General features: G+C 48.6%; 3 protein-coding genes across 3 annotated transcripts in view; 2 read left to right on the top strand and 1 right to left on the bottom strand.

Annotated features, from left to right (window-relative positions):
* The window catches only part of LOC128271178 (TGF-beta receptor type-1), a 42,206-nt gene extending 36,968 nt beyond the window's left edge, over positions 1-5,238 (top strand). The window contains exons 5-8 of the mRNA XM_053008619.1: positions 3,851-4,084; positions 4,161-4,394; positions 4,462-4,985; positions 5,077-5,238. Of these exons, the coding sequence (XP_052864579.1) occupies positions 3,851-4,084; positions 4,161-4,394; positions 4,462-4,985; positions 5,077-5,238 (1,154 nt within the window). The remainder of the gene's footprint in view (positions 1-3,850; positions 4,085-4,160; positions 4,395-4,461; positions 4,986-5,076) is intronic.
* An 8,405-nt stretch (positions 5,239-13,643) lies between these two features.
* Positions 13,644-16,469, top strand: LOC128271921 (gamma-butyrobetaine dioxygenase-like). The gene is made up of 3 exons (XM_053009606.1): positions 13,644-14,552; positions 15,244-15,558; positions 15,611-16,469. Exons 1-3 carry the CDS (start codon positions 13,702-13,704, stop codon positions 15,927-15,929), a joined length of 1,485 nt encoding a protein of 494 aa, XP_052865566.1. The 5' UTR covers positions 13,644-13,701; the 3' UTR covers positions 15,930-16,469.
* Positions 16,470-17,106: 637 nt separating this feature from the next.
* LOC128271179 (protein Shroom) overlaps positions 17,107-23,934 on the bottom strand; it is a 120,013-nt gene continuing 113,185 nt past the window's right edge. Inside the window, exons 7-12 of the mRNA XM_053008621.1 lie at positions 22,787-23,525; positions 21,835-22,741; positions 19,200-19,326; positions 18,996-19,125; positions 17,718-17,984; positions 17,107-17,641 (exon numbers count right to left, since the gene is read on the bottom strand). Coding sequence (XP_052864581.1) covers positions 17,378-17,641; positions 17,718-17,984; positions 18,996-19,125; positions 19,200-19,326; positions 21,835-22,741; positions 22,787-23,525 — 2,434 coding nt within the window. The 3' untranslated portion in view covers positions 17,107-17,377. The remainder of the gene's footprint in view (positions 17,642-17,717; positions 17,985-18,995; positions 19,126-19,199; positions 19,327-21,834; positions 22,742-22,786; positions 23,526-23,934) is intronic.

The raw sequence follows: 23,934 nt of genomic DNA on the forward strand, positions 1-23,934 counted from the left end.
AACCTGTTTGTTTCAGCGTTTTCTTTCCGTTAAGCTCCGGGGAACTGTACCTCGTCGCCGCGCACGCTCTCCTCGCGAGGTGGAAGATTATGCTTGGCCAAAAATTGTCTTACGGGGCGTGTGTGAATCTTTTCTTGTCCCCCTCCGCCACCGAAACACAGTCGTATTAGCGAAAGCTTCAGCGTTCAATAATGCCGCCGTTGGTGGTTCGTAATCGGCCATAAAAATGGTTCCACGGTTCTCGATGTTGTTTGTTTCCCCTTTTCCCGTTCGCCGACTGGCACTGGCCCTTGCGTAAGCATGTTTTTAAGCGGTTTTCCCTAATGACCGTATCAACGAACTTCGAACTCTCAGGCACGAAAGTTACTGGCCGGATTGTCAATGCAAAGTAGCGCTTTGGGTGGCGCAAGCAAAAGCGAAAGCAAACAAGTAATTTACCATCAGTGCCATCAGTGCGCCACAAATGTCCAATAAGAAACTTTCAGATCACTGGTACGCCCGTGTCCGAGTTCCCCGAATAGATTTCGGGGTCCGGGGCTTGCTGCCCGGCCACTGTTTCTTGTAGCGTTGCGGGCTTACTACACTCGTGAGGTTCGCTTCCTGCATTCAGGCCCGTCAGGTTGCCTTTATGGTATCATTTATCTCATTTTTTTGTCTGGTGGCCACCCCCGCCGCCGGAGATTGTGCTCCCCAAAACATGTGGATCGTGTGGTGGTAAGCACATCAATCACGGGACACAGCCAGCCCGCAGTTAGAAAGCTCTTACACATCGTGACGCACCGGGACCCCATATTCCCGGTGGCCTAAGGCACTTCTTTTAGTGTTTTATGTGGATGCTTGAAGAATGGGTTTGTCAAGAACCGATTATGCTGCCCGTGAGTGAGATGATGATTTATTGTGAAGCTTCGGTGTGTTCGGTGCCAGGGCCACAGATAATGAAGTGATCATCAAGTGAACGAGACTGATCGAGACTAACAGTTTCCGAGTCACTTATGCTACGATCCGAATACTAATAAGCAATTTTCGTACGGGCGGCCAACGGATTATGAGCCGCTCGTTATCGATCCGCGCAGTACCGCTTAGCGTGTGTGTGAAGTTTATTTTCCCTAATCGTATCCTCCACAACGGCGGAGAACATGCTATGCTGCCGACGATGCTTGCCATTCGTAACACACTTTTCCCATCCACCGTGCGTTAGGCGGTGCTGTTAATCCACCCACTTTTTGTTGTTGTTGTTTGCATGTTTGCTCTATAGTTTCAGCTTTTCCGCTCTAAACGAGCCGGTCAGAATGTGTGCTTCCTTTTCAAGCCCTTTCCTTTTCAGTTTGCTACCCATTTATTTTGTGAACTGAATGCCTCCGTTTGGTTTGCTTAAGGCTGACAACAAGCGAACCGACTTTTCCGCACCGATCAATGGCCTTTTGCCATTCACGCACCCAATACAAATCACGGATGTATCTGTTGCCTCCCCGTGTTTTTGGTTACTCCTCGGTGAAAGTAGAACGTCGTTAGATCATAGATTCTCTTGGTGGTGTCCTCTACCCTGTGACGTTACTACCCTCTAGGCACGCTACCCGTGTTTTCTTTTTCGTTGGATCAGTTTATGTGCCCAGGGCACCGAAACAGTGCTCTTCGGGGCGGAAAACTCCTGCGCACGTTGTTTATGCACGGCTCGGTTTTATTAGTTTATGTGTTTGTCAAAGTTTGGCTCTGCTTTTTGGGGCGCCCGTCCCCAGTTCCAGCTGTAGCGAAGAACTTGTGAGATAATAAAACTAAGATGCTGAATAAATAGCAGCACACTAACCGGTGCCCTGCAGCAGCAGCACCATGTAGCAGATTATCGTCCGTTGCGAAATCGTTCAGCCGAAACCAGCCCAGAAGAGGTCTCTAGGGCAGGAAGCAGAAAACACCCTGTGGAACACGATGTACCTCCCCACGAACAGGCACGGCCAGTTGTGCGAGCAACAAACCGTGCAATTGTGCGAGAAAATATCGAATCGCCTTACGGTGTTGGCTAGTTCCAGTTTCCAGTCCACGGTGTTTGGCCCGCGAGCTCTGCTGTTGCATTAATGGGCCGCGCTCATCCCATCGGAAAAAGGGTTTTGTAAGAGATTAATCATATCGCTGCGAACAGCTGCGTGTCGATTGGGAGCACAAAAGAATCGGTTATGTTAAACATATTTCTGCACATTAATTCCATTTCTGTTGTCGCCACCTCTAGTGCGGCATTGACTTTTGGGTGTTCGTTTTGGTCCGCAAACTAATTTACATCCTCGCATAGAGTCGCCGCTTGGCATTCAGCCCTGGGTTATGATGCATATTTTTGCATTTTGTGGAAAAACTTGAGCTGAGCGATGTTACGGCTTCCACAAAAGGGCACACAGAAACTCACTATCCAGCTTGGTGTTTTATGATTTCCAACGCACCAAAAAGAAGGGTGGTGACCACCACTTCATGATGGTGGGGCCAATCTACAAAAAAACGCCTAGAAGACTGACAAGAAATTTTCCACCAAATAAGGTCTCGAGGAAGCCCGTGTGGTGTGCACATAAACAACGGGGTCTCTGGAGGGTTACAAAATACACAAACCTTCTTTACGGCTTAAAATTTGGCCAATCTGCCGCCGCCTTCCCGCGGCGAGTGTATAAAAGTGGCAACGACGCAACGAAAAAAATAATATAACATTCTAAGCGAATAAACATTTCACGCGGATAAATCTCGTACTTGATGATGTTCCCCGTTCGTTCCACAGCTTTCACGCTCCGCTCCAGTCAAGCGGTGGCGCGACGAAGGGTAGATTAGTAGTGCCTGGGTTTCGGTGTTTTTGTGCCGCCTCCCCACGATGTTGCAGTTCTCGCTTTTGCCGCCGTTCCAGAATGGGCTTCCTTTGGCAAACCTAACGCTCCTTCGCATGTTGGTCGCATGTTTCGCTTGCTCTCTGTCTCGTTAGTGACACCCTGGCGTAGTTGCTGCTGCTGTTGGCTTGCAATTTTGCACTTTTTAGATGATTTGTTCCGTAGAATTACTGACCTGTCGTGTCATCCCTCCGGTAGCATATTATGGTTGTGGCTAGTTTGTATGCTTTCATGCTTGGTGTCTAAACCGCGCGTTGGGTCCATAATATCGGTGATGGTGGTTATCGTCGTCGTCGTTGTCGTCAGCGTCCTTGTCGTTGCCGCGTCGTAGCGAGTAAACACATGTGAATGATACTAATCCTCCTGTTTCCTGCGATGGTTTCAGATTTTAACGCTTCACTAACTTCAAATTGGATTTGCACATCTGCCTCTCTCTCTCACTCTCTGTAGCACTGGTCGCATTCAAGCCACACACCCCTTCTAACGTCTACTCTTAAGCTGCTAGTTAAATACTGCTCGTTAATTCTATCTGCCTGTCCCCTCTGTCCTGTTCTGTGTTGTATGAACGTACCGTAGTGGGACGTTTTTGTTGTGTCTAGTTCTATGTTCGTACCTTCGCTGCCACCAGCGGGAAGATGGTGATCGGAACCGACCGAAATAAGTTTGAGGATTTTTTTAATCTCACCGAGCTTGGGATTAAGAAAATTGCTCGGCCGAACCATTCCGGCCGGTTCCGTGATCCTCCTCCTGCGAAAGTAAAACAGCGAAACATTAATATAACTTTGCTTTTTTGCACGCTACTTGTTTTGACCACCCGCCCCCCTTACTAAGCGCTAACCAACCGTGCCAATAGTGAAGAAAATGATAGCCGCCGACGATTCTCTACTGCCGTTTTCCGTTGTCGACGTGCTTTACTTCGCGGACGGCATTTTGCAGTTTCTAATCGGTCACACTCTTTCGTTCCCGATCACTTACACATCAAAACGTCACTACAGCACCGGAAGAGGATAAGGGTAAGCTGCACCTGATATTGATCGTGGTGACGGTGCTCCTGCTGCTCGTCATGACATTCGTCGGAGCTACGTACTTCTTTGGGCGCCGTAAGCGCAACAGTGGCGCCCGTCAGATCCTGCCCGAGGACTCCGTGTGCGGTGCCAGCTATCCGATCCTGAATGGGCACACCACCATCCAGGATCTGATAGAGATGACCACCTCCGGTTCCGGATCAGGTGAGACCGTTGTTAAGGAAAGGGAATCAAGGAATGGTTTGTAATATTTCGCTCGCTTTCTATCTTCCTCCCGCAGCCGGATTGCCGTTGTTGGTGCAGCGATCGATCGCTCGTCAGATCCAGCTGGTGGAGGTGATCGGCAAGGGACGCTTCGGCGAGGTATGGCGCGGTAGATGGCGCGGTGAAAATGTGGCCGTAAAGATCTTCTCCAGCCGGGAGGAGTGCTCGTGGTCGAGAGAGGCCGAAATTTACCAGACGATCATGCTGCGTCACGAGAACATTCTCGGTTTCATTGCCGCCGACAATAAGGGTAAAGGAACGCGGGGTCCGGTTACTTTCGTTTACTCGGTTTTACAACTTCTTCCTTCCCGCTCCAGATAACGGTACATGGACGCAGCTGTGGCTGGTGACGGATTACCACGAGAACGGTTCGCTGTTTGATTTCCTGACCTCACGGTGCGTCAGCCCCGACACGGTGCTCGAGATGGCGTACTCGATAGCGACCGGTTTGGCCCACCTGCACATGGATATCGTCGGTACGCGCGGCAAACCGGCCATCGCCCATCGGGATCTCAAGTCGAAGAACATTCTGGTCAAATCGAACCTCACCTGCTGCATAGGCGATCTGGGGCTGGCCGTGCGGCACATCGTCAGCACCGACAAGGTGGACATCCCATCGACGCACCGAGTCGGCACCAAGCGCTACATGGCACCGGAGGTGCTGGACGAAACGATCAACACGGATCAGTTCGATTCCTTCAAACGGGCGGACGTGTACGCGCTCGGGCTCGTCCTGTGGGAAATTGCCCGGCGGTGTAACTTTGATGGCACGTACGAAGAATATCAGCTGCCTTTCTTCGACGTGGTACAGCCCGATCCTACCATCGAGGAAATGCGGAAGGTAACCTGGGCTGCTTTTATTACATTTACCCCTGTTTCTCGGGATTGCTAACCGGTCAATTCTCTGTGGTGCGCTGCCCCTCTATTCCCAGGTGGTCTGTATGGATCAGCAGCGACCGAGCATACCGAGCCGATGGGTCGGTTGCGAGTTGCTGCACGCAATCTCGAAGGTGATGAAAGAATGCTGGTACCAAAATCCTGCCGCACGACTGTCCTCACTGCGAATTAAGAAAACGTTGGCCAACCTCCGTTAGGCACGTCAGGATGATTCGCTCAAACCGCGAAATTGTACAGCAGAGAAACGCTGTTTTTAAGGAACTAAACTACTATTCTTCACCTCCAATCAGCGATTAGAGAGACAGAGGGACAAAGGGAGATAGGGAGAGTGCATATGTGTCTATAAGCAGCGACAAAACAGAAAGGAGCTAAGAAGAGGAACAAAACAACAAACCTTCAGTGAAAGAGTGAAAACACAGCTAAGTAACTAAACTCATTTTTAATCGTAAGACCTCTAGAGTGTAAGGATGTGTGGGATGTGTAATGTTTACTGTAGCGAGTGAGTGATGTTGAACGGTACTGGAATGCATGGCAGCATATATGTGTATGGTAGTGAAGACAGTGTGCGAACGAGTACCATTTGGCCATTATATGGTGATACGCGCGCGCGGGAGAGAGCCGCCAAAGTCAGGGAGACTGCGTGAGTGCAAATCGAGTTACACCACCGTGTATAAAGCGAGTAATAGTTTTCTTCCCCTATTACCATTGCCATCGTAAGAACCGTCGGTTGACAATTTAGTCCACAGGTTTTTCTTTTATCAACCATCCGGATGGAGAAACCGGATTGCCTATAACCAGCAAAAGTTAAAAAATCACCACAAAAAAGACGTTAATTTATCCGAAACACGCGTTCCCGCAGTTGCCAGAGGCCGGTTACTAAACTATTACCAGTTAACTTTCATCGACACATTTAAAGCAAACAGGCAAACGAACAAAGACTAGAAACATATCCACTCCCATTTTTTACCAACCGCCAACCTCAGCCAACAACAAACACAGCTAACCGGAACAAGCACCAATTCAAGGAACCGAAACGAACGACGAAGTGCACAGTACAGTGCACAACAATGGCATTAACACACGACAAACACACACTGAGCAAGCAAACAAGGGGGTAATAGACGTTCCATACAACAGTGCAAAATTATTTGCTCTACAACGATTACAAGGAAAAAATCTAACGAAACAAACAAAAACTCTCATACCTCTATTTTTTTGAAATAGAACGCAAGGCAAACAATGTTTAACAATACAAACCCGGAAACGAATATTAAGATAGTAACTCCCAGTCACGCCAGAGACGACAGCCAGTTGGCAAAACTATTCTTTTACGGAGCAAAAAGTCAGTTGCAGTTGCATCGATAGAGCGATGCCTAGAAGGAAGGAAGTGATTGTGCTAAGTTTAAAACGTGGCCGAGTGTTTTGATCTATAAGACACGCTGGTTTGCGTTGGTATTTATTTAATTCTCATCATTGCAGTGAAGGAATCCTTGCCGGGCTATTTTTGGCGCCCGAATTGGAACGACTAAAACAAACTCTACTACCCTGGCGGCTGGCATAATGACGCTGGAAACGGTTCGTAGAGCGAGATGGTATCGGTAATCGGCGGGGGTTTGAGAAGAACTAGCATTCCTGGTTTGTTTTGTAAGGATAAAGCCCACAAGTAAAGTAAAATAGTCGTTGCATGTACAGTCTACTATGAACTAAATCGTTGCGGCGCCGTGTTTGAGTTGGATGGCAAATACGAAGAGAGCTTTCGATGGTGATGGTGATGAAGCTCAGGAATCAAGTGTACCAAAATGCAACAAAGAAAAAAACAAACAAACAAAAAGCAACAACAAATGAAACAAAACAAACGGAACATTACCTGTATCGATTGCTTCCACAGAACAAACGGGGGAAAAACAGAAACACTCAAACGATATAAATGCAAGCATAAACAAAACATACAAACGAACACATTATAAAAACACACAAAAGACAAGTTAAAGCAAATACTGCAATATAACACATTAGAGTACTTTAGAGAAGAAGCATCTTAATATAGACGCCCCAGCAGCTGATAAGATAAAGAGAAAACCCCAAACAAGAGAAAACGTGTTACACAACGCAACTGGAGAAACATGAAGAGAGAGGGTGCACACAGTGGGTTGCCAGTTGATTTAAGATGATAAACAAAGTTCATAATGCAACATGATACTGCCGTAAGTGAAATCCATGAAAAGAAAAACAAACACTAAATGCTACAAGACTCAGACAAAACCATAAAGTACATATGAGATTAGTGGAAACGAAAACAAAAATAGTCGAGAAAAGACAGATGATGTAACACAGTGAAAAGGGGAAGCAAAAGTTTCCTTACTTTCCAATTTCGTTCGGTTAATTTCTATTGAAAATCCGCTCAAACCGAACTAGCGAGATGAACAAAAGACCGCTCAGTCCGAACGATTGATTGTTGCGACGTTTGTTTGCTATGCTTGGGTTTAGTTTGTTCATTTCAAGGAGTTCATTGTTCTATGGATCGTAATGGATGAATCTAAATGAGCGGGATGCTCCCGAAACAAACAAACAAAGCGGGGTTTGATGTAAGGGGCTATTAAATCATGAACTTGAACAATCATACCGTTTGCCAAACATTCTTCCAACACAACTCTATTCCACCCTCTAAAATTCCTAATCCGCTCTTAAGTTCCTACCGTTCGAATGTGTAACTTTTCTCCAAATTTAAACGAAGATGGCAGAAAGATACGGTGGCGTACCGTGGACGAAATTTGTTCTCTAAAAACGCATGAATGTTGGATCAGTATACTTTACTTAAATCGGGGCAATGCGCGTAGTAGTGACTGGAAGCTGTGTGCGGAGTAGTATCGGTCGGTTCATACATTATTTTACTATTCACATTCACGCGGTGGTGTTGAGTGTAAGTTATTGAAGAAAGATCTAAGGTCGTGTGAAAGAGAAATGTTGAGATTAAATCATTAAGTTTACTTTAAGGAAGAACGCGTAAACGAAGAGGGCATCCAAAGTACGGGAAAGTAATGCTGAAGTACATAGTGTGTATAGTTTGCTCCATCTGCTATGTGTGCGCCATTCGTTCGAAATGCGCAAGCAACGATTAGCTCACATAATTCCATTAGTTTTGTTTCTATTTTGTATCATTTCTTTATTTTCTCATCTCCTATACAAACGCCCAACGTTCCTCGGTGACCGAATGTTAACGATCTTATTTGGGTAATTCCATTTGGTTTACCAGTACCGTAGATACCTAACACAACAGAACACTACACACCGCCACACCAAATATGCAGTATGTGCAGAAGCTAGATCTCGTTGTACTTCCCGCACTGGATTCTCTTGGACCCAGGCACTAGACAGACGGCAATCGGCACATTTTGAATCTACCTCCAGACGTACGAACTGGCAAGGTGTACGACTAATGTTTGATTTACTTGCCCAAACTTTTGTCCACCAGACAACACGCTCAATCACAGAAATGTAACCAAAACCCAGGAAAAAGTACTGCCATGGAAGCGTGTTAGCAGAGGTTTGTCAACTTCTTTCGTTCGACGTAGTTCTTGTACTTTCTTCCGGCCATCATCAACAGCTTAGTTCTCCGTTAATTTTTCGTTTACATTTCGTGGAGCCTTACACCGATCGGTACAAAGCAGTAGTTCAAATAGATGTTGGTGTGCGTGTGCGAGTGAATGAATCAGTGTGATAGCGATATTCCAGTGTTTAACGGTCAAAGAGAAAGAGAGAGACAGAGAGAGGGAGGGACAAAAATAGAAGTATAAAACGGTTGGGGACACAAAGCTAATGGGTGTACACACTCAACAAGCTTAAGACATTGTGCCGATTGCGGTCTCCTCTTGTCGTGGCTCTACACGAGACAGGCTTCTGCTCCATAACTGAACACTAATCACATACCAATAGTCCATCAATACACACATACACAAACACACACAAAGAAGCAACCATTGATGCCGTCAGAAAACAACCTGCAATAGTATTAGGCGTGAATACGCCACCCGTACCAATAGGGCAACCGCAACCAATAACCACTACAGACTACCATTGACCAAAACCAGCCGACCACAGTTGGAATCCAACCATCCGCATGATTTGTTTATGTATAGTTTCATGTCCTATTTTGTTTGTTTTTGTTTTAACCAAGCAAAGAAATCTGTTATCTGTAGAAAGCTGAAAGTGTGATCTATGTTTCAGTGTTTTTTAAGATATGTGTAGAATCGTGTTTTTGTTCTTGATAAATCTTAGTCGTCTACCTACTACATATTAATGCATAGTGCGCACTTGTTTAAATTCTTTCCCTTTTCGAGCTCTGGTTAGTTTTAGAATGTCCACATTGTACTAGCTTGTGCTATCTCTACTAACTACTTCCTACTGCTCACTACTTCTTACACATAAACATTAACCCAACATTAGCTCTAGGTTCGTAGATGTTACGAAAACGCGGAGCAAACAACTGGAGAAGTATAATATTCCACACAATGGTCCGTTTTTTATGCTTTGCCGTGTTTACTTGTATTGTCTTGTAATATTTACAAGACAAAAACACGTTAATTTTTTAGTTACGATTTAGTAAGCTTACCGCTGCTACCGATGCTGAAGAATGTAAGTTCGATATATAGAGATGAAAGGATAAGGAAAAGTGAAATACAAACGCGCATGTTTAATACTAAACGTTTTGAATGAAACATACTTGATAAAAAAAATTGGAAACGGAGGCACGAATGTGTGTAGTTGCGATTATTGAACACAGAAAGTGTAACAGAAACTATAAAACTTATTAAAAGTTGTTTATACGACCGAGTGCATTCGGTGGAAGGATGGTGTACCGTTAGGCTAGCGAGTGGTTTGAATGATTGAGGAATTGAGTAAGGCATTCTGGGTACTAATCGTGTGGCAAAGTGACAGTGCAAACTAAGTGCAACAGTTAAAGCGAAACCCCTATTTAAACCCCAAGTTTCCTTCCACTTTCCTTCGATTCCCTTTCCCACCAGAGCAACCTAAACCAGCAACAAAAATACAATTACAACAAACAAAACAGAACAAAAGAAATCCAACAAACGTAAAGTTTAATGACCGAGGAAACGAGTATAAAAAAGCACATTAACGGCAATGATAAAAGTGAGACGTAAGCTATAAGAGAAGAAAGAGAACTACAAAACAAAGCCACTGATATGTTGAATGCGAGATTGTTTTCATGCGCGAAAAAACCGGAGCTGACTTCAGAATAGAAAGCGAAAGCGTTGGGTTTCGCTTGATGAACCGAGTGCAAACATTGTGTTTGTTGCAGTTTGTTAGTCATGATCAGGCTAATTTCTGATTAGAATCGGAATCGCGCTATCGCTTATCTTTGGCATTAGATTTGCTCAATCCAGTAAACCCCAAGCACAGTATCAACCACACATACATTATTTTTGCCACACTTTCCGTTCAGTTTTCAGTTCCTGCGGTTCCCTCTTACAGTTTACGGAGGGGCCGCACACTAGCATAGTTGCACAACAAAACGATGGAGAGAGAGAAAAAGAAAATGAGAGCAAAACAGTTATACCTCGAATAGACGAACCCCTGACCCGTATCGGTGTGTATTTTTTCCCCCCTTTAATATCCTTAAACCCGTGTGCCATCAGCGTGTGTAGAGAACCGTAAACCAATGTTGCATTTGTTTGTAGCACAAGCAATTTATACGTTAGCTCCTTGAGTTTGAAACGCGACCGTAGAGAGGGTCGAACCGCGTTCAGTACTAAATATTCCTAATCACACCTAACCTCCAAGCGTCGGCAAAAGCGAATGCAACTTAGCGATCGGTCAGCGATCGGTGAATGAAAGAAAACAATGACGATCGCACTGTCCCCATTTATTTACTGTATCATTGTAGTGTTTTAATATGTAAGCTCTAGCGTTAGTGGTATACTCCTAGTAGGTCCTCGATAAGTTATGATAGAACTGACTAGAAATTCAGCACGATCCAAAGGCACACCACACGCTTGGGTCGCGTGTCGCATCCGCGGTTGTATTTATTTAGGCTGATCCAGGAGCACGTGCGTTGGGCCAGCTGGGTTTTGTTTTTTGTAACACTACTAATGTAAGAGCCATGGCTGGGTGTCGGAGTGTCGATTTATAATTTTCTACCTCATTTATTTTGTAATTGGTGTTGTGTTGTTACGTGCGCAGCGGGTTCGTGAGACCCGTTCGTACGTATTGTAGGAAGATGAGCACTAAGAAACGGAATGGAATCATAGTTGGGTGCCCAATCCAATCTACACATTTGTAGCTATACCTGTAAGTTAATATATTTCATTTGAAATTGCTGTTAACAAACATCGTTCCTGCTTGTGTGTCCTCAACATCGCCTTGCAAAAGAGTGCATCTTCCAAATCATCCTGTTAATTTTCCATTAAACCGTTACGTTTCACCGCCTAACGGCCAGCATAAGGATTCCGAAGGGAGGAAGGAACGTGTGGAGGCTTTGTTGAATTAGAGGAACGCTAATCGGAACGAACGGTACATAGTACGAACAGGAATCATCATTGGATACCATATTTGACATGATAAGGATCACGGAGCGAAATTATGGCTTAAAAACATAACACATGTGATTACGCGCCAAGGGCGTTGCATAACTTTTCGGGTAAACTTATGTAAATTGGCTAAAAGATTGGAAAGATTGGCAAGATTTAAGATATAATTTTTATTAAACATATTTTGCATCGTTGGTTCTGTGAAGCGAATTCAGTATCAAAAATCGGAAAACAAACTCCAGTGATCGACAAAAATAGAAAAGCAGCAGCGCATCATCCATTGATTATCTGTTTGAGTTGAACCTCTATATATGGAATAGCAGACGGCAGGAAGGAAACAGGAAGGTAAATGCACACGTAACATTGGGCAAAAGGGATGTAAAGTGTGCGTAGTGCACGAACGTGTTGCGACTATTATTTTAATTCCACTTTCATTACTGTTAATATTAATTATAACATAACTAATGCATACACACAACCACACTACTTCTCATATTATATTATCATCATGATTATTCTAATTATCATATACTTGCAACGATTAAATTTGAGAACGAGAGCACCGTTGTGTCCCGTACACACCGTAGAACTGTGTCACTGAAAATGAGATTTACTTCACGGTTACTTCAACCCACGAACGAAGGGGGTGGGCAGTCTGAAACCGACGACAAATATTGAAATATAACGTGGTAAAATCCGATTGCGGAAGTGCAGGCAGGATTGTAGATTGCGTTTACCCTTCTAGTGTGTAAGCTAAAGAAAGAAGAAGGGTCAAATAAAACGAGAAATAGAACCTATTGGCAGATCGAGTGAAGGAAGTAGAAAGAAAATTTAAATTATAAGAAACATAAAAAGTATGAGATACAACACGTAAAAACACAAGAAATACTTGAGGTGTGTTCTCTCTTTGATTTGGTTTACACGACCCGATCGATCATTAAGTACTGGGTTTTTGTTATTTTCGATCTTTGAAAATGAAAACCAAACGTCGTGTGTAACAACAGCGATAACATGCTTGATAAAACGGCGGTACACGCCGAAGCAGAATGAAGTAACAACAACAAACAAACCCCCGGAACAGTAGAAAAGAAGCACCGAGCGATACACATTAACAAACACATAGAAAGTAAGAACATGAAGATGAGCGCGTAGCGAACATAGAAGTGAAACAAACACAAAAAATACAAACAGTGCAGCCGAAAGCGGAGAAGCGAAGCTAAAAATCGTATAAAAAACGAAAATGAAACATAAAAAGGACAGACTCAGATTTATGGATGCAGAAGGATCAATGTGAAGATGAAACAAAAACACACACACACACACATGAACCGTGATTGATTATTGTCTTTTTGTAACAAAAAATGATAAAAAGTGGAACATCCAAGTGTGTCTTTGGTTTTAATGTGTTTTGCACGCTTTGAGAAACTCTTGCTTGTGTGTTCCATGGCATGCTCAGCTTAAGGATTGTCGCTACCGATGGGATCATCCGAAGGAATGGTTATAAGGAAAGCGACAGTCTAGCTCACGCTGTCTACGTCATTATATCATTCAGATTAACTAAAAACAAGAAGAAATGCAACCTTCGGCCATGTTTGTCTTCGAAACGGGGTACACGGCTGTTCGTGCTTATCAGGATTTTATCGCAAGCTGCCGTCAGGTCGGCTTAGTTCCTGTGTATTTTAAACAACATTCCAACAACATGGTAATACAGTTTGAGCTAAAGAAAATGGGTTTAAAAACCTACCTTTGTTCTGTTTACCGAGCGAGATGCCACACTCTGATACGACCTCCCGGTGGATTGGTCAGCAGATTGTTGCGCGAGAAGAGCGCCGTGTGCGCCACTCTAACGCCTTCGGGTTGACCCAGACACTTGTCGCCGGATCTGCCTCAGACGTTCCGAGACTTTCACCCGCGAAGCAGCTCACAGTGCGTGCGCGCGAGTATCGTGGTGCGTTTTCTCGGCCAAGGTTACCGGCGGGTTTTGTGTTTCACAGTGCTACGATTGTAATTGCACCGCGCCATTAGTTAACGATTAGCCGCACGCGAACCCCGTGTGCTGTGAACCGAGAATTAGTGCGCTTCATAGTCGAATCATTTTCACAGCCTTCTGAGAGAATGCTTCTTTCACGTGCTGTGTCTTCAGCCACACGGCTGTCAGTTAACCGTTTGGCCACCACCATCAAGACGGCAACTACTAGTTGCGATCCTAGTAGTCTTCGCCACCCCACAAACCATGTCGCTCGTCGGACGATCGTTAGTTCCGGAACGGTACGCGAAGCACCTTCGAATCCCCTGTCTTCGCCCAAAGTCGGGGCAAAGTCCACCACCAATTTGGAAGATTCACCCGACCGCAGGGGGGGTGTGTCGAGGACCGTTCCAGGTTCGCGCCCCTCTTTGGTGATAAGCGAAGCGCACGTCACGGAAGACCGGTCGAGGGTGCTGCTGGAGGTGGTGCTGCCACCGGGCGACACACTCGATCCGTTGGTTGACCGGTTTGAGTATCCCGCCGTTTGGTTGCGGGACAACTGTCAGTGCGAAGCCTGCTTTCACGGTGGTTCTTCGAGCCGCGTTCTCGACTGGCAAACGTTCGACGTGGATCGTGTGCGGGTTGCCACGGCACAGCCGGTGGACGGTGGCCAATCGTTGGAAATCGTGTGGAGCACCGGTCACCGATCGGTGTTCAACACCGCCTGGCTGTTGGAGCGTAGCTTCCGGCCGGAAGACACGGAAGCGTATCTGGAGGAATGGTACCGGCCGCCGCCGGTTCTCTGGGGTGCGACGGAGTTTGGGACGGTGATGCAAGAGTTTGCCTTTGCCGATGTACTCCACGAAGACGACGCATTGAGGCAGTGGATTGAAGCGCTCATCCGGTATGGGGTGGTCATGATTAAAGGGGCCCCCCTGACGGAACACGAGTGTCGTCGGTTGGCCAATCGCGTTGGATTTATACGGAAAACTCATTACGGGTAAGCATTGTATTTTCGTCCTGGTTCCCGGTTTAGGGTAGGTCAGTAACCAACACGAGAGCGAAAGGGGGAAAGGTACCGTTTTTCCCGATAGTTGACTCGTGCTGGCGCGCAGATGCAAAGGTAGCTCGAGCTACCTCCTGGTGGTGTCTGGCCGCCTGGTGCATTTGCTGTTATTTGCCTCCGACGACGTCGGTTCCGACAAATTAGATGTGTCGCCGCGTTTTCGACGTTGGTTTTGGATGCTCTTTTGCGCCAACGCTTCGTTCAGTTGTTCCCACAGCATTGAAAGAAAAGCATGCTCTGCGCTCTTAGGGGGATTTGACGGTGCGAGTGAGACAACCCGTTTTCACAATTGTTGTCGCACACGGTTGGTTTGGAGCGAACAGGGCAACTGGTATTGTCGAAGAGTATCGCCATCTCGCTTCGTCGGCTACCGCCTGCTGTTGGATGCTCGCCTGGTCAATTTCTCTCGTCAATTTCGCGTCAATTTCGTCGTCGTCTCTACCAAAGGATTCCGCGAATTGAAAACAGTTTTTCATCGTACGTTTGAATTCGGATTTGGAGTTCGGATTTTGGAGGCTGGAATGCACCAAAATCGCATCGCTTTCTGCAGCTTTTCCTTTCTTTCAACGAAACCGACTGCAACAAAGGGGTTGGCTTTAATTTTCCTTTAATTATTTCCCGACAGCGAGGAATTCATCGTGAAGGCCAAGGAGGGCACGAGCAACGTGGCGTACCTGTCCACGCCGCTCCAGATGCACACGGATCTCCCGTACTACGACTACAAACCGGGATGCAATCTGTTGCACTGTTTGGTCCAATCGACCGATACCACCGGAGGCGGTGCGAACCTGATCGCGGACGGGTTCTTCGTCACCGACCGACTCCGGCGCGAACACCCGGACGCGTTCCGGTTGCTCAGCGAAACCCTCGTCAACTGGTCCGACGTCGGGCAGGACGAAGGAGGGCACTTCCACAGTATCTACCGGGCGCCGGTCATCTGGTGAGTGTGTGAGGGTCCTGGTGTGGCCGGCTCTAACCTGTGTTTCTTGCAGCGTTGGGCGCGACGGACGGTTGGAACGGATTAACCACAGTGTCCCGCAGCGGGACAGCCACTTCTGTGGGGCGTCTCTCGATCACGTCGATCGCTGGTACCGGGCCATGCAACGGTTCGTGACCGTCCTGCACCAGGAGGCCGTACAGTTCCGGACGGCACCGGGCGACATCCTTACCTTCAGCAACGTACGGGCGGTGCACGGCCGCACCGGATACACCGATACGGCGCACCGATCGCGCCACATCGTCGGTGCGTATCTTGATTGGGACGAAATCTACTCGAAGCTGCGGGTCCTGAAGGCTGCAGCAGCGAAATAAAAGCACAACACACGAAGCGGGTTCGTTTTTTGTTTCTTCAAATCATAATTCATATTTCGTTCCTCACTTGGCGCAGGCCGGGGGCTTACTACACACACATGCTGACGGGGTTTTAAGTAAAACGGGTTGGAGGAACGTCTCCGCGGCACCGTGGAAGGAAAGTACGGAAGAAAGCGGAGGAAGTGTGTGTTGCGATTTAATCGTACAAAAGGGAGTAAGAGAGTGGAGTAAATACTCCATCGAGTGCCCGAGTGTAGCGCAAAACAACCGCCAAGAAAACCGCCGAGGGCTCAACACGCGACCCTTTAGAATAACCTATCCGCCTTCAGTTTGCTCCCCTTTTCCGCTAGGACGAACCGTCGCCACTATAGTTTGTATATACTTTCGATAAAATCACAATATCTTTCTTATCTCTGTTAAGCTTCCCTTCACTCGCGCGGCCAGGCAACCCTTTTGCGTTACATTTACACAACAAAACGATTCGCGGGGACTCGTAATAAGTAGTTCTTTACCGTGTAAGCATATCGATCGAGTCGTAATATTCCGTCCTTAATGGCTACTAAACGCGCTCTTGATCGTTGTGTTGTTAATAGTTTTCTCGAACAGGAAAGCTTTCGAAGTTTTGGGTCTGATCGTCTGATACTTCTCTGTGGTCTCTCTTTCCTAACTGTTGAGTCCCTAATAAACTGCGGTAATAAATTGCTAGAAGCAGCACCGTGTGAACCTAAAAATGCGTCCTGCTTCTGCGTTTCGTCTGGGGTTAGAGTGAAGCTTTGCGAAAGCTCTGCGCGTGCAAAAGCGTGATCAAGTATCAAGCTGGGTGGTGTTTGGGGACAAAAGCGGTGCAAAACTCTTTGAATTTCAACCTATATACCGTTGAAATGCAAGAGGCTTGTTGAGGACTTGGAGAGGGTCCTGGCGTTAAGCAACTGGTGGCCGCTCTCCGCAGGTTTACGTTTGATCAATTTACAGCACGATGATGGTTGTGAGGGATACAAAACAAAAGGACAGCATTTTGCAGACACAAACGCACGCATATTTATCTCTGATCTATACACAAAAAATGCAGTTCCGCAGTTCCGCATGAATAGACGGGCAAGATGTTCCCGTCCCTCTGCGCCTTCGAGCGCGGCAGCAGCCAGCGATGTCTTCAGAGAGAGAGCAGATCGGCCTTCGATCCGATCGCCTTTCCGCCTGTGTGTTTCCCACGTTTCCACTCCTTCGTTTTACCACTTAAACTACACACAAGAAAAAAACAGCCAAAAAATGTGGAACAGGCGCCGGAACACAACCTGTGGCCTGCTGGCCTGCCCTCCCTCTCCCTAGTGAGTTTCTTGCACGATCCGGTTCTTAAAATGCTACAAAGAGTGGAGAGACTCTATATTCTAAAGTAAATCGCAGCTCTAGCTGCCTAACACGCGTAACCCTAACAAGACCGATGATCCCGATTAGCATTCACTCTGCACCAGCGTGTCCTTCAAGGCGGCCAGCTGCTCCTCGCCCAGCTTGATCTTGTCGGTGATCTCGCGCGAATCCACGATCAGCTTCGCCTTCATGTTGATGAAGTAGTCGAAGTCGGCATACTCCTCGATCGTGAGCGCCTGCTCGAGGATGCGGGCGATGATCGCGCCCCGCCGATCGATGTCGTCCTTCAGTTCCTTCGCCTCGGCCAGCTGCTCGAGCAACCGGTCCCGTTTCGCTTCCAGGATCTTCTACAGAGCCACAGAAAAAACAAAACAGTGATCAGTTTGAGTTGTGCGGTGACTCAGTTTCCAGCTCTAGACCTACCTTGTCCGGGTGGGTAGCTTCGATGTTGTGCAGGGCGTTGTCGGTGCGCGCGAGCCGGCCGGAGAGGGACAAGAGCAGCATCGTAATGTAGCCGACATCGTCGACGTACGAGCGGAACTTTGAGGCGTCGGCCGGGCGCACCTTCTGCGTCACCTTAAGCGCGACATCGTTGCCGAGCAGATCGTTCGCGCTGCTCTCCTCCGCGATGCTCGTCTGCTCGTTCGTCAGGACTAGTAGCTTCTTGCCAAGACGTTGGACAAGTTCCTCCTACGGATAGATAGGAGAGAGAGAGAGCGTGCGTAAGTCAAACTTTTCGTGCCACACACACTCTAATCTAACGATCGTAAACCAATGATCGCGCACAAATATTTAACCCAATCACTGGAGGCCACCGCCCGCCAACCTACACAAAGTCTGGCCGGTGTGCGCGATCGTCAAAAGTCACAGGTGTAGGCGGCGGCGTACTTCTGTTTCTCCGCGTAACCGATCGCGCCGGTTTGCGTAATATTTGCGCAACACTTCCTGCACGCAACATAGTGACCTTCGATCGATGAGCCGTGAACCCCACACAGCGGCTCACGGCTTACGGGATTTTTGGCCACTGTTTATCTTACTTCTTCTCTTATTTAACTTGAAACACAAATCGCCTAACCACCAACTGAGCCCGTCTGTGTGCGTTGGCCGCCCAGGGTCCTAATCCGTGGTCGTCACTACCGCTGCGCTTCTTCGAAGACATCGATCAGTCGGTTAGTCATCGCCTCCATCGAACACGTAGACTCGCCCGGACACGTGTAAAGATCCGCGACTGGTGGCCACGATCGCTGTTGGAACACTGCACAAGCACGTCCGAAAGATGATGCTGCACCCCAAACACGTGGCCCCATGCGAGCGGAAGTGTGACAAATAAAAGCGCCAAGCAGAGTGCGGCGAGAGCATTCTTCTCCCACGGACGGACGGCCGACAGTGGGCGACACACGCCTGCCTGTTGTTATGCTGCCGTGAGATATCCGCTTTCGCTAGAAAGCCACCCCGCGATCACAAGGCCAGACACAACCTCACATGGGTTAGGTGGAGACGGTGCTCCAGTTTTCCCAGGGCCTATTGGACACGCTGGTCCAATTATCAAATCAAGCGCCTTTTAAGCCCTCCTAATTGCGGCGCAACAATTGTACTTTCGATTTCCAAACACTGGCACTGGCCCCGGACAGCAAGCAAATACTCTGCATCGGGGCGGCGACGGCGCGTGTGGGCTTTCCGGATGCATGCCGCGTGGCTTACCTTCTTCTTGGTCAAATCACAGCAATCACCGTTGATCAGGGTCATCTCGCGGCTGTAGCGCGTCATCAGCTTGGCCTTCGGTTCCGAAATTTGAAAGTAGGTCGAGCTGGACGTCAGAATATCGAGCGGGCTGCGAGGGACAGACAGAGAGAAAGCGTAAGAATTGGGTGAGTGGTTCGACGCGGCCCGGGGCGAGTGCCTTACCTTTTCTGTGGACCGCCACCTTCCGCTGGCGTTGCGGTCGATGCATCCTTCTTGAGCGGCCGCGGCGCAACCTGGATGTTGAACAGGGCGGACACGTAGTCCGACGAAGATTTGAATGTTTTCGGTGCTGGAATCGGACAACCGGAGAGCCGGAGAGAGAGAGTGAAAGAATTGTCTATTAGATCGGTATGCATCGATTTATGATAAGTGGTCGGATTGAACACATCAAACGGTCCGGCTCTCGGGGTGGGTGGCCGCATCAAACAACGGACCCCTCTCGGCTTCTCACGAACGCACACGCTTTCTTGTTTGTTGCCTTTGCTTCTCACGCACCTTTTTCGATCGGCAACCAAAGGCCACCCGGCCCGGTGCGTGTGCGTTGCAAGCAAATGTGCTAATCGTTGGCGTCTGACGGAAACAATAGCGATTGAGCGAGTGATTGCAATTGCAACTGTGTGTGTTGATGTCGATGAGGAAAGGTTCAGTGCAACTGGGGTTCGGATTTCATAAGGGGCCTTCCAAACAAACAGAGGTCGATCGTCATCGAATGCCATTAGGGCCAGGTTTGGTATGTTGTCAGATCAACATTTTCAAGCTTTGAAATGCCCAATCTAAGCATTTTATAACAAAAAAGTAAAAAAACACGACGATGATCGAATAGTGAGTTTTGCGTAAAAACGGATATCATGGTACGTCCTAGCCGCCGGCACCAGCGCACCTGGCGGACTTACTAGAAACTATAGCCAGAACGACGCACGCACATCTAGTATCCTTAGAAGGATGGAAAAGCGAGAAACGGGCAGTTCGCGACAGACAGTGGAGAAAGAAAGACTTATAATTTTTGAGCTCCTCCTCATTCTACTATCAGATTACGGTGTAATAAAAGAGGTTCTACAAAAAAAAGGTTTTAAGTTTGTCTCTTACTCGAGAATGAATAAATTTAACAGTGAGTCTAAACTCATCCAGAGTAAAAGCCCAATGACCTGACAGATCCTCGTTGGCTGAACGGCTTTCGAATCAACAATATAGTGTTGCAGTTTGTGCAGGATCGGAAATAAACCCCGAATTGGGTTGACCAGTACCGATAGGCGATGCATCGAAAGAAAGAGACAAGGATAGTTTAATCATAAGAAAAAGTACTATATAAGGCGACGAAGTTGTGGAATAAAATCAGATATCATTAGGATACGGGGAACGCTCTGGTCTTAAGTCTTTTACTCTTGGACCGTTTGATCCCGCTCTGGTGAGGTCCCTCCGGATGTTGACTGCATACAATCGTTTGCACCACTCCGTCGGAACTCTAATAGTCGGAAACCAATCTTCTCTCGAGGCCTCCACTGTGAGGTAGTAGTACCCATCTACCCTGTACGTCCCAGGCCAAAAGCGGGTCGATTAACAACCGGGTTTAAGGCTGTTGATGAACTGGTCAGTGTTAGGTTCGCTCCTTAACAACAATCCTGGCTAAATGTTAATTCGCATGCTTTTAGTTGAGCTTTAACACATAATTTACATCTTGCGAGGGAATAATGCAATGCGAACACTGGAAAAAGCCACTTCTCTTTACATAATTTTAGATTCGAACATAAGAGATGTCCGAAATAGTATCAAGGGAGCGAAATAGTATCTTGTTCCGTTGCTGATAATTAACCTGTGCAGAACAGTTGCAAGTGACACATAAGGGTCATATTTACTCATTTTCAATCCGCGTACGACGATTCCGAAACAAAAAAGGAACCATCCCGCTGTATCCAAACGACTGATCGCTTAAGCTTTCAATGATCGAATTCTGCCGATGCTGCTTGGAACCGATGTGTAAAAAGTAAGAAAATTGCAACGACTTAAGGGTGTACGACGATCATAAATTAATCAAGTCGTTAATGGCCGTTCGAAGTCCCGAGAGTCAGATCTTCCACCTTCAAGCTTTAGAGCCCAATTGCCCAGCCCAATGCAATTACGATCGCGTGCCACTATTGGGTTGGTTTGAGGCACCTAAATAACAATAATTACACACCACCACCACTGGCCGTGGTGCGCTCCGAAATCATCTTGCCCCTAAGCACCGGAAATCAGCTGCCATTCTTTCGAAAGCAAAATGAGGCGCCAAAGGGTTTTCGGGGGCCGGTCGCGGGCCCAAAAACTGCAAAAATCGAGGCACCCGGATCGAGAGGGTTTTCAAATTAAACCAACCCGCCACCGCCGAAAGCCCCTCCCGACCGACACACCCTACTTTCCCCATTGGCGGCCGCGTTGCGACCCACGCAGAGTGCGTCATGAAAATTGCGCGCATTTTCGCTTCCGCTGCCGGTGGCCGGTATGTGTTTGTGTTTTACCATCTCCATCTTCCCCGTTTTTTTCTGTGGTTATTTCCTCTCTGATTTACCGCCTCGGGTTTTTAATGTGCCGCATTATTGGCCCGATGCCTTTGGCCAAACAAACTTTCGATTTTATCGCCCAACAACACGATCAGGGGGCGAATGGAAGAATGTGTGAGAAATCGGTGATCATTGTTTGGCCGTTCGGAGATCCACCTCACAACTCGCCTTTAATGGGGCCGGGGTGGATTGTTGCTTTAGTGGCCGTTTGTTCCACTTTTGCGCGACAGATTTAGATGCGTGTCATCAATCAAGCGACTTACCCAGTATGGTGTGCAGCTTATCGGACGGGGACAGTTGGCTGACGAGATCGTGCGACAGCTTGTCGCAGTCGATCTCCTCCGGGTGCGGCTTGCGCGGCGTTGCCGGTGCCGGACCGATGGTGGCACTACCAAAGAACCGTCCTCCCGATTCCTTACCGGGCGTTCCGGGTGGCGTGACCTCACTCGGTGCGTCCCGATCACTGCAGCCGCCGGCAAACTTCTTTCGACTGCCCGCGATCGTGTCGATCGTGAGCTCACTGACCGCCACACCGAGCAGCTCGTCCACGTCCTGCGGGTTCTCGGTCTGTGAGGCCGCCTCGGAGGTCGGCGCCTGCACACGCAACACAATCTCCGTCCGCTGCAACAGTCCGCGGCCACCAATGCCGGCCACTTCACCGACCGACGAGCTCAACTCACTCGGTTCGTTGGAACCACCGTCGCCCGGAGTTAGGCCACACGCACCACCACCGACACTATCACCGCCAGCGACGACACCGCGACGACTTTCTCCTCGGTCCTCCTCTTTGGCCACGGTTGCTGCGTTAGTTTCCGTTTCGTTAGCGGACAGCGCATCGTGTGTGGACGCTCCGACGGTCGGAACAGCACTGCCGATGGCGCTCTCTGCTGTGTTGGTGGCGCTCCCAACGGTACTTGCCACCTCCTGTTCGCCTTCAGCCCCAGCGTCCGCTTCCAACCGTCCGCCGGGCTCGAAATTGGTCGATTTTTCGGCATTTTCCAGGCAATTATGTACAGTTTGGGGTGCAGGCTGGCTGGCCGGCAGTGGCCAGGGGCCGTATGAATTGGCGCCACCGAGAGAGGGGATCGGGGTGGAGGGCAAGGGCGGTGGCACCTGCTGGGCGCAGTTACCGTGGGGCGTGGGACTGTCGATCACCACCGACGACGTATGCTGCTGATGGTTGATCGGTGCGATCGCCGTGAGCGTCGCGGTCGCACTCGTGTTCGGTGTGGCCGGAAGTCCCAGGATGCCGCCCGTACCCGTACCGCCGTTGCACAGATGGTAGCCATTGTAGTCCATCCCACCGCCATCGTCGCCACCGATGACCGCCGACGTTTCGAGGATCTGCGTCTTCTTCAGATCGAACGACGACTGGGAGGTGTACTTGGGCGAGGTGGCCTGGATCTGGGTGTGCAGACTGGGCGGACTGGTGCCGTTGAACAGGGCCGCCGGTGGGGACGGTGTCGGCGGACAGGCGGGGTCCTTAGGCGGGTCGCCGGCCACCGGCGACGGTGTGCCAAAGTTGAACAGCGACTTCAGACTGTTGGCCGTGGCGATGATCGGCGCCGAGTGGGAGGAAAGCACTCCGCCATGCTTTGGGGCCGGCTTTCCATTGTGATGGTTGTTGAGACTGTTGTTGTTGTTGTTGATGATGTTGCTACTGTTGTTGTTGTTGTTGTTGTTGTTGGTCGAGTAGAGCGAGTACTTGACGCCGGGCGGAAGCACGTCCGGCAGGTTGCACTTCGGCGAGGCGATAATTTCCTCCGGGAAGCAGTCGGTTCCGGCAGTTCCGCCGACCCCGCCACTGCTCGGCGCCCCACTGTTGGGCGCCGTCGTGTGGTTGATGCAGTCCTCGTTCGAGGTCAGCGTCAGCTTGTAGCTTCCGTGGTCCGGATCGGACGAGTGCAGCTTGTCGCGTGGCTGCCTCGGCAGATACGAAGCCTTCGAGTTGCTCCTGCGTGACAGAGAGAGAGAGAGAGCGAGAACGGGCGGTTAGAAATCTGTGTGGCCGAAAGGAGGCACCGCGAGCCGCACATTGATTAAATGAAGGCCGCTGCCAGTCGGAAAGCAAAACACTGAATGAGGAGAACTCGCCAACCAGACAACACGAACCCGGCAGCCGGCTAAGACGGCACAAGGCGCGACGCGCCCCAAAGAAGTTTCACCCAATTTTCCTAACGCCAGCCGCGGCCGGTGGGTGCGGCCGTTCTCGCTTCCAACAATTAACCGTTGCTTGTGGTTCATTTTCTACATCATCATTACAGTTTCCCCTCCTGGCGCGCGCGCGTCGTCACCGGTCCCAGTGGCCCTCCGGATCGAGCGTTTTATTTTCGGGCCCGGGCGGGTCTATTTTTATTAGCCGG

The sequence above is a fragment of the Anopheles cruzii genome, chromosome 3, assembly GCF_943734635.1.
Source record: "Anopheles cruzii chromosome 3, idAnoCruzAS_RS32_06, whole genome shotgun sequence".
Taxonomy (NCBI): domain Eukaryota; kingdom Metazoa; phylum Arthropoda; class Insecta; order Diptera; family Culicidae; genus Anopheles; species Anopheles cruzii.

Excerpts from the sequence above, each read along its gene's own strand:
- LOC128271921 (XM_053009606.1), top strand. The coding sequence starts at position 13,702 with ATGCTTCTTTCACGTGCTGTGTCTTCAGCCACACGGCTGTCAGTTAAC. Across the intron at positions 14,553-15,243 it reads ATACGGAAAACTCATTACGG|CGAGGAATTCATCGTGAAGG; the intron begins GTAAGCATTGTA and ends ATTTCCCGACAG. Across the intron at positions 15,559-15,610 it reads TACCGGGCGCCGGTCATCTG|CGTTGGGCGCGACGGACGGT; the intron begins GTGAGTGTGTGA and ends TGTTTCTTGCAG.